This window comes from Pteronotus mesoamericanus, unplaced genomic scaffold, assembly GCF_021234165.1.
Source record: "Pteronotus mesoamericanus isolate MK-2021 breed Mesoamerican mustached bat unplaced genomic scaffold, CSHL_Meso_final contig_590, whole genome shotgun sequence".
Lineage (NCBI taxonomy): Eukaryota > Metazoa > Chordata > Mammalia > Chiroptera > Mormoopidae > Pteronotus > Pteronotus mesoamericanus.
The window spans coordinates 563,523-573,273 of NW_026555207.1; the positions used below are offsets into that span (position 1 = coordinate 563,523).

General features: G+C 39.1%; 1 protein-coding gene across 1 annotated transcript; it reads right to left on the reverse strand.

The window, feature by feature from the left end:
• Positions 1-1,450: 1,450 nt before the first annotated feature.
• Positions 1,451-2,413, reverse strand: LOC129076356 (olfactory receptor 51I2-like). The gene has a single exon (XM_054580530.1). The coding sequence runs from the start codon at positions 2,411-2,413 to the stop codon at positions 1,451-1,453; it is 963 nt and encodes a 320-aa protein (XP_054436505.1).
• Between the last annotated feature and the right edge of the window lie 7,338 nt (positions 2,414-9,751).

Below are 9,751 nucleotides of genomic sequence, written 5' to 3' on the forward strand. Positions count from 1 at the left end.
TAGTAATTTTTTCCCTATAGGAGCTCTTTGTGGAGCCGGAGTATTCTGCTGAGGTATGAAGGACATAAATTTTTGAGAAAGTGGCAGGGGAGCTCTCCTAAAATGAAAAAGTAGGAAACCTTACTAGGTGAGAGGGCTTAATTCAGTCAATCACTTGTGTTTCACTTCCCATACCTTCAGATCAGCTATCCAAGTTCATCAAGAAAAGTTCTCACAAACTTTTGTATTTATATGTTTTTTTTTTTCTCCCCCTGAAAAGGCAGAGGCTGCCTGGAGGTAAAATTTCTAAGTTACTTCTTAAATGAATCCACTGGAGATTCAAATTCATTTCTACATTCAAAAGAATATTGAGCTGCTATTATTCCACAAATACCAGTAGACACATAGTTTATTTTGGTACCTTTGGAGTTACAGTATTGTTGCGTGATGGCTTATTACATATGTGCAGAGATAAAAGCAGTCCAATGTATACTGTGGAAAAGGGAATTAATTAGACAGGATTTTCTGAGAAATTAGACTTATTCCTGACCCATGATAAGGGTAGCTAGAAATGCCATGTAGGTAAGTAGGGGGATGAGAATGTCATGGGCAGAGTAAATGGTGTCTGTGAAGGCCCTGAGAGCAGATGACAACTGATAGCGTGTTAAGCTCCAGTCTTGTTCGTGCATCCAACATACTTCTAATCTGTAATTCATTCTCCTAACTTATTTTACAGTAAAAATATTTAATAAATGATTTGTATGTATTAGATACAAACCAAACTACTTAGTATAGTATGTGCAGTCCTGTACAGTCTACCTTTCTGACTTTATCCCCTGCCATTCCCTCTTCAAACCCTATGCCACAGTCATGCTGGTAAAGATATAACAAGTGGTAGAGATGTAAAAAAAGTACAGAAATGCTCATTTTTCCACAAACACATTTACTTCTTCAAAATATGGAGTCTTTTTTCTATGCTGCTCTTTTTTTTCTGGATTTTTTTTCTATTTTACCTAATTATTATATTGCCTAGAAACACCCCCTCCCCTGCATTTTTCAAAAGATGACATAAAAAACATCCTCTTCCTTGTAGAGGTTTGTCCAATTTTTCTAAGCAACTTCTGGCAACTGCCCCTTTTCAGTCTCTAGTAATCTCTTGCAAATAACCATGATACTTATGAGTACAGTCTATATTCTAGTTGTGTATATACATGTCTTTATCTTGGCACAAAACAGTGTTTCTGGAAAGGACCATGTGTTATATAGTTCTCAGTCTTTAATCCTCAGCACTGCTTCCAGTACAAAGCAAATGATGAACATATATTTGTAACAGGAATAAAAGCCAGATGGCCTTTCCACTGTATTAGCATAGACTAGGAATTTTCAGTGCTTGCTGAGGGTAGCAGTTTTCTGCAGGGCTACAGTAAGTCTCTTTTATGGTATCTGGGCCCTGTTATATTTCATAGTTTCATCAGTCTTGGCCCTTCCTCTTCAGCACTCTGAGCATGGCTTCCCTGATGGGCTTGGATTTCACACTGTAGATGATGGGGTTGAGCACAGGGGGCACCACCAGGTACACATAGGCAACCAGGGCATGTACAATGGGGGGAAGGTGCCTTCCAAAACGGTGGATCATGGACATGGTAATGACTGGGATGAAGAAGACAAAGACAGCTAGGATGTGGGAGATGCAAGTGTTGAGGGCCCGGACGCGCTCCTGGGGAGAGGCCAGACCCAGGACTGTGCGCAGGATGAGAGAGTAGGACAGGATAATGAGCAGGGAGTCTATGCCCCCAGTAGACAAAACCACATAGAGTCCATAGAAGATGTTTATGGTGATATCAGCACAGGCTCTTCTCATTACATCAGGATGGAAACAGAACGAATGGGACAGGAGGATCTTGCCAGGGCAAAAGTTCAAACGTTTAAGCAGGAATGGCAATGGGAAGAGAGAGAGCACAGCCCGGGCCACAATGGCCAGTCCAATCCTGATGATGACAGCATTTGTGAGGACAGCTGTGTAACGCAGGGGGTTGGAAATGGCCACAAAGCGGTCAAATGACATGGCCAGGAGCACTGAGGACTCCACCACAGAGAAGGAGTGGAGGAAGAAGAGTTGGACCAGGCAGGCATTGAAAGCGATGAGACCATGGTCAAACCAGAGCACAGCCAGGGTGGTGGGCAGTGTGGACAAGGTGAGGCCCACATCGGTGAAGGCCAGCATGGACAGGAAGTAGTACATGGGCTGGTGCAGGCTGGGAGTTCTCCTCACAGCCAGGAGGATGAGGCAGTTTCCAGTGAGGGCCGCAGTGTACATGCAGGAGAAAGGAATGGAGATCCAGCCATGAAAGGCCTCCAGGCCTGGGATGCCAATCATCAGGAAAGCAGGTGGCTGGAAGAAGGAGATGTTGACATAGGACTGGGAAGGGAGCATCCTTGGAAGGCAGAAGAGGTCTCCAGAAGGGTGTGACCTCTTCAATCCGGGCAGACAAAGCACACTGACAGGACACCTGTCATTAGGAAAACATTTATTTATGCTGTATAGGTTTTTAAAGAAATTATTTCTTGTTTCTCAGTTCTTTATATTATTAATAGCTCTAAGAATGTGCATGTATTAGCTAATATGTTCTTAAAATAAATGCAGAGTGTAGGAGATAGCTTAACTTCCTCAAGGTTACCAGAAAATAAATGACTGAAATGGATTTAGAATTTAGTTGTTTCTAAATGTAAGTTCTATACTCCTTCCACCTTACCATTCAGAATCTTCATGAAATGAAGTGATGTTTGTTAATGCACTTTAATATCTAAAGCACCATCTAAATGATAGACATCACCATCATCATCATCTCCATCACCACCACCATCATCATCCTCATCCTCATCCTCATCATCATCATCATCGTGTTTGTCCTGGTTGTTAGTGTTATTGCACTGAGACTGCATTTTGCAGTATTTCTAAGTGCTTTCACATAATTGTCTCATAATTACCTTGCTTACAGACAGAGAGGGGGAATATTTTAGCTGATGTGGAAGGAGCGAAATTCTTAAGCCCGCCTCAGGAAGAGAGCAGCTTTACCCTAGACCAGTTATTAGAACTACAGATCTTTTTGTGTTTGAGGAGTCTGAGCACACATCCTGGGACATTCACTTTTAGTAAAGTTCCAGTAATGACAAAGGCCTAGGCTGAAAAAGAAAATCAATACTAGGAAAATTTTGTTAAATGAAGAGACATTTGATTCTATGCCTTGCCCAGAGGATATCAGTCAGGGTCACTGGGTGCCAGTGTAACAAGCTATGCATTGTTTTTGGGAATCATCTCCTCATTCCATTCATTTCATATTCCCCACAACCTTTAGAATACCAGTTAAACATTTTGTTCAGCCCCTTAGCACATGTATCTTGAGACCTTGATTTGCCCTTGAATGTGCCTCCCAGTAAAACACTAAGCACTGACATTTGCTCCAGTGGGAAGACCATAGCTGCAGGGTCCAAGGACTCAAGTTAGAATTTCCATAGACACCAACTGAAAACATGAATCAAAGACATAAATTTAGACTCCTTTAGTTCAGTGGAGTCTGTTCTGATTTTAGTGTTTGATGCTGGTAAATTTACTAATTTATCACTCATTGAATATCTTCTATGTTCTAGATATTAGATTTCTCACTATTTTGTTTGAAAATTCAAAATTCAAATTCAGGTCCATTTGGCTTAAATACTTTGAACAGTCTTATACCGTCTGTATTGGCCCATGGGTGGTACTAGATGCTGGAGATTTGTGAAGGGTGGGGCTGCTTGGATCAGATTATCTGGAAAGGATTGTTTTCTTCTGATGTTCCATGTTGACATGATTTAGGGACCTGCAAATAAAACCCCTTCTTATTTTTCCAAACAATCTTCTGTTTACCCTTCATTGCGAACCTTTGGGTTTTTCTTACAGAGCCATTCATTGTGTTAATTGTCTCCTCATTCTTACGTTTCTAATCCATATTACTAATCCAAATCACATTTTTTTCAGACACTTCATTTAATCTTATTGTTCTGATTTTGATGATTTCAAAATTTCTCTTCTCTTTTTTTTTCTGGTAAAATCAATGAATGAACAAGAAAATGAGTAATTGAATGAAAACTCCTTCATTTTTAATCTAATTCCCTTCCACCCCAACCCTTAATACAGCACTTCCTAGGTGCATATGTTCACAATTTCTACTCTATAGTTTATACATAATAAAGACCAGTGGCTTTTTGAGATTAATGTGATTGATATTTATTTTTATCCAATCTTATTTGGGTTTTCATAAGATCAATCCAAGAAATATTCCTTGTCATTAGCAGTTTAAGTCAGAAGAGAGGGTGAATTCTGGCCTTTGTGTATAACTTGCAGGAATTTAAGGATTAATTTTACCTGAGATGAATGTCACAATTCTTTTTATTTTATCCTGCATTGATTTATCTATCATTGAGTAATTAACAAATCCTCAATCCCTTATGTTAGAACTTAATCCTTGTCCCTTAGTTGATATGTTGGTCCTCTGCACCTCTGGATATTTGTGTGATCTATTGCTTTTGGCTGTGGTAGAAGGATCCCAATGCTAAATTAAACTGAATATTATAAGAACCGTAGAGCTCACAAGGGTAAAATACAAAGGTAAAACTATAAGGTACCATTTTAGACAAATTGCCAAAAATTAAGGGCAACTCTTAACACAATCAAGCCAATTTCTTCCTTGTATATGGATAATGCTTTTACAATTTTTATGTTTTGTGACTATTACAGTGTTATGAGGGGTCTGACATTGGGAAGGTATTCTTTGTGGTAGAAGAACAGTGTGTGTGTGTGTGTGTGTGTGTGTGTGTGTGTGTGGGTGTGTGTGTGTGTGTATTTACTAAAATGCCCATTTTAGTAGCACAGTTAGATTGCCATGTTTTCTGATTCCCATGAAGTCCAAAAGCAATCACTTAAACCTGGAAATCAGATTAGGTTTGGTCTTCTATTATTATCTCCAGGACATGAAAGGGTCAAAGATATTTAAAAATTGTAACTCTCCCCTGGGGAATTAAATCATTTCCATTTCAGCACTCCAGGATTCTGTTAACTTGTGACTGGGTGCATCTGGGAAAGTAAAGTTGCCTAGAAACAAAAGGCAGAATCCACCATGCTTTCTTTACCCCAAAGCCAAATACTTTTTTTTTTTTCCAAGAAAAAGGAAATGGTGAAATCATATGATATTTGTCTTTTACTGCCTGGCTTATTTCACTCAGCATGATGCTAATCAACAAAGTAAACAAGTGAGCAGAATATAACCAGAGACATTGAAATAAAGAACAAACTGACAGTAACCAGAGGGGAGGCAGGACAGGGATGATGGGAGAAAAAGGGGAAGGGGTCAAGGAACTTGTATAAAGTTCCATGGACAAAGCCAAAGGGGGGTAGGATTGAGGGTGGGAGGTAGGGGTGGGTGGGGTGGGGGAAAGTGGTGGCAGGAAAATGGAGACAAGTGTACTTGAACAACAATAAAAAAAATAAATGCATAGAAACATGCATTTTTGGAAACCTTTAATTATATACATTTACATACAGAATAAAAATATGTCTAATACAGAAAAAGGAAATGGTAATTATGTGAGGTGATGGAGGTGTTATGTAATGCTATAGTGGTATTTATTTTTAATACATACATAAGCCAAATGCTTTTCTGAAAGAACTCTTCTTAACTGAAAGAACGTGAAGACAATCTTAGACAGTTTAGACACCAAGCATTCAGGTCACCAGCAGGATACTGCCTGGGATGGGATCTTAAGGTAGCTTCATACTATGGCCCTACTTAGAGAAACAAAAGGGTTGCAGTCTTCTTGGACAGAGGCTGGCTTTCTGAATAGTTACCTGATTTGGGAACTCTCTGTGCTTCGGCAGAAATCCCCTTAACTTCCTGTCTTTTCTTTAGGGTCATAGACTTGCCATCTATGGAAGTCTAGGTCTCCTTACTTTTATCCCTGCTTTTGGCATCTGCTTACCCTCCATCCCATTAGCTCCTTTACCTGGTAGCAGCTGACAGAGAGGGGATGTCAGACTCACCAACTAGTCCCCCATTCTTCTAAATAGTGTAGACGGGATTGTCTGGGACCCAAGTTACTCACTCTGCTTGCTGTCACAACCTTGTCTACCTCTTCATATCCTGAACGAGCCCAGGAAAACTCTGCAACTAAGATGTTACCTTTACACCACTGGCTGGATGCCTTAGTGTGTTGCTACTCCCCAGGGATGTCCAGGCCTCAGGTCACAAAGGAGGCTCTGCTTATTTTTTTCTATGCAGTGGGAAAATTGGCACCCCTGTGCACTCTTGGTTGTGATGTAAACTGGTGTAGCCACTATGGAAAGTAGTATGGGGGTTTCTCAAAAGATTAAGAATAGAACTGTGTTACAATTAATCAATCCCACTTCTGGATATATACCTAGTAGAATTGATAACAGGATCTTGAAGAGAGATCTGCAGAAACATCTAAAGTATTTATGTTTCCAAACATTAGTTTCTAAATCCTGCTTTCAACTTACTCATTCCCCAGTTTTTTTTTGCCAGAGCCCCTGATATTGAGCCAAGTGCCTGCCTGAGTGTCCCCTTTGGGATGACTGTGGAATGAGGGCATTCCTATCCCAGGGACACTGTATTTCAAAAGGTGAGGCATAAGAGAGTGACTTATAACTAAAGCCTAGAGTTGCTAATGTTATAATTTTAAGCAGCATTGGATGACCAGAGAAAGGCAATTCTTGAAGGTGCCTTTTCGGAACAAGGGATGCCCATTTGCACCATAAATGTGAAAAGCTGTATCTATAGCTACTGTTGCTTGAAGTGTGGTATAACTTAGTAACTAATTGTTAAACAAGTCAATAAATAAACTTCAGGATATTTATTAGGGATTATGAGTCATAAATAGGCTTATGAAAGTAATGTGTCTGAAGCCACCTCTGGGCCATTCCCTTAGCCAGGTAATGAAGGTGTTCATCATGAACCAGGATTCCATGCTGTCTTTGAGGAACGAGGACAGGAGATCAGTACAAAGGTAATTTCAATAGCAATTGATAAGTGCTCTAAAAAAGGTGTGTGCAATCAACAAAGGGAACAGAAAAGAGAGGATCAAGGAACAGGACACAGAGCACAGAACCTTTATATCCTCCTGGAAAGGACAGGAGTCTTCTACTTAAGAGGGAAAAAGTTGTAGTGAGTATTAATAGCAGCAAAGAATGCTGGGAGATTCACTCCCTAGGGCTGAGTGGTGATAGGTCCATCACTCTGCTGCCACCACATGCTATATTCTTTCACTGTCTTCATTCATTCATACATTACAATATCACTTATTGAGTGGTGAGCTTTTATGTGCCACCACTCACTAAAATATAATCTCTGATCCCTAGCCTCAAGGATTTCACAGTCTCATATACAATTATTTAGAATAGCAATATAGTGTGTTAAATACTGCAACTGAAGGAAGAACAGGGTGCTCAGGGATCACTGTTGAAACTCCTGACTTGGTTTGGGATGAGAGTAAGCAAAATTCTGATTCTGGGGTCTTAATGGATACTATATTTTAGTAAAGAGAAATTGTAATTATTTTGCTTCCTTGCTTTCTCTGCATTTCAATTCTGTACTGATTTGTTAGCGCTAGCATTTGGTTATGGTTAAGCCCCTTTAATCTCTTTTAATTTAAATTAATTCCCCTGATATAGTTTTAAGAACATTTCATTAATTTTTTTCATAGTGACAGGGAAGTTTTTTGTTATTTTTAAAATTTTTTTTAAATTTTAAAATCATGTTTATTCTACTACAGTTGCCTCAGTTTTTCCCCCTTTACCTCCCTCCATCCACCCCACCCCCACCCCCACTCCCACAGTCAATTCCCACTCTGTTGTCCATGTCCATGGGTCATTCATACATGTTCTTTAGTCCCTTCCCTTTCTTTCCACCATTGTCCTCTTTCTCCATCCCTTCTGGTCACTTTCAGTCTGCTCCATGTTCCCATGCCTGTGGTTTATTTTGTTCTTTAGTTTATTTTGTTGAATAGATACCACTTATAGGTGAGATCATATGTATAACATTACATTTTAAATAAATTCCAGGCTGTGTGTGTGTGTGTGTGTGTGTGTGTGTGTGTGTGTGTGTTGCTTCCCATATTCAAGATTGTTCTGATTATTTCCTCATGGTTAGATTCAGGTTGAATATTTTTGGTAAGAATTTTGCATATGTGATGACCTTAATGTTCATAACAGTAGGATAAGACCAAATTATCCCATTAAGCTTTATCACTTGCTTAAGGTAGTAATTGCCAATCTCTTTTCTGTAAAGGTACATTTATCCTTTTGTATTTAGTAACTAAGCTAAGCAGTGATACCTTGAGACTATGTAAATATTCTGTTTTTCAGTATCCTAAGTACTTTTAAATATTTTAAATTATGTTAAAAACTGCAAAAGGTAATTTTCTAAATCTGTCTATACCTCTGCATTTCGTACATGTCATTCTTTTATAAAGAAGAGTTTTCTTCTTTTTTTTCTTCCCTCCCCATTTGCTTATTTTCAATGTTCTAGTTGACCTACATTTGGCCACTGGTAGCTCATCTAAATGGGTTTCTGTACTTGTTCATTTTTTACATTAGCCTATTGTTTTTGTGTTCTGTATTGCTTTCAGGCTTATATCGCCTTATGTTCTCTTGTCTCATACCTGGAATTAGCAATTACTCCGAGGGTTCCAGGTTTCTGTAGTGGGAAATGGTATTTAGAAACCAGTAGGGGGCACTACCTCTGCTTACCACTACTGATGTCATTGTTTCTAAGGACTCTTAGAGGACAGAGAAGGAAATGTAGAGATATAAGTTTTAAAAAATATATCTACATTTTTTCCCATTACTGGTGAAACTGATTTATTTTTATCTTCCATTTTCTTTTTTCTAGACTCTTCTGAAAACCTCCTAAATGGTTTCCTTGCATTCTTTTTCTCCTCCACTTTCACCTTTTCAATCTGCTATACACAGTTAAGCCAATGCAACATTTTACAGTGCAATAGACTTTCCATGGACTTTCCAAAGGACTTTCCATTTGTCCTTTTAAACAAAGAACAAAGGCCAAATGTTTCAATCAGATCTGAAACACCCCAAGAAGTCTCACCATTGCTCATTGTCTCTACCTCATGTCCTTCCTTTCTTCCTTTAAGACATATACAAATTCTGAGCCACATATGACTACTTACTTTTTCAGAAGCAGACCAAATAATTCCAGACTTCTGTTTTTTACATTTTTTCCCCCTTTATTAGGTGTGCTTTCCTTTTGCCCACCTTTTTTTCCTGACTGACCCCTCCTCACCTTTCAGCCTCTTTCTTATTGGACTCCTTTCTAATTTCCTTTCCATGAGGCAATGAACCCTCATCTAGATCCTAAGCACCAAGTGTGTACCTAGTGCAGCCTCATTGCACTTGGTTATAACTGCATTTATAAGCTTCTGTCCTCCAAAGGAGGGAAAAGATCCTGCATGGATCTTTAATATCTCTAGTAATGAGCACAGATTCTTACACAAGTAAATGTGGGATAAAATAGCTGAAATTAATGAGTGCTGAAAAGAATTGAGACTGTTCTTCACCCATCCGTCTGAGGGTTTCCATTTGTTTGTCATACTCTTGATTATGTGTCTGAGTCAAGGCTCAAAATAAGGGCTTTCTGGACTAAGATATGACTGTTTGGCCATGTTTTCCCTCAGACTCTGTGGTTGTTTCTTGATTTTATCGGCCTTG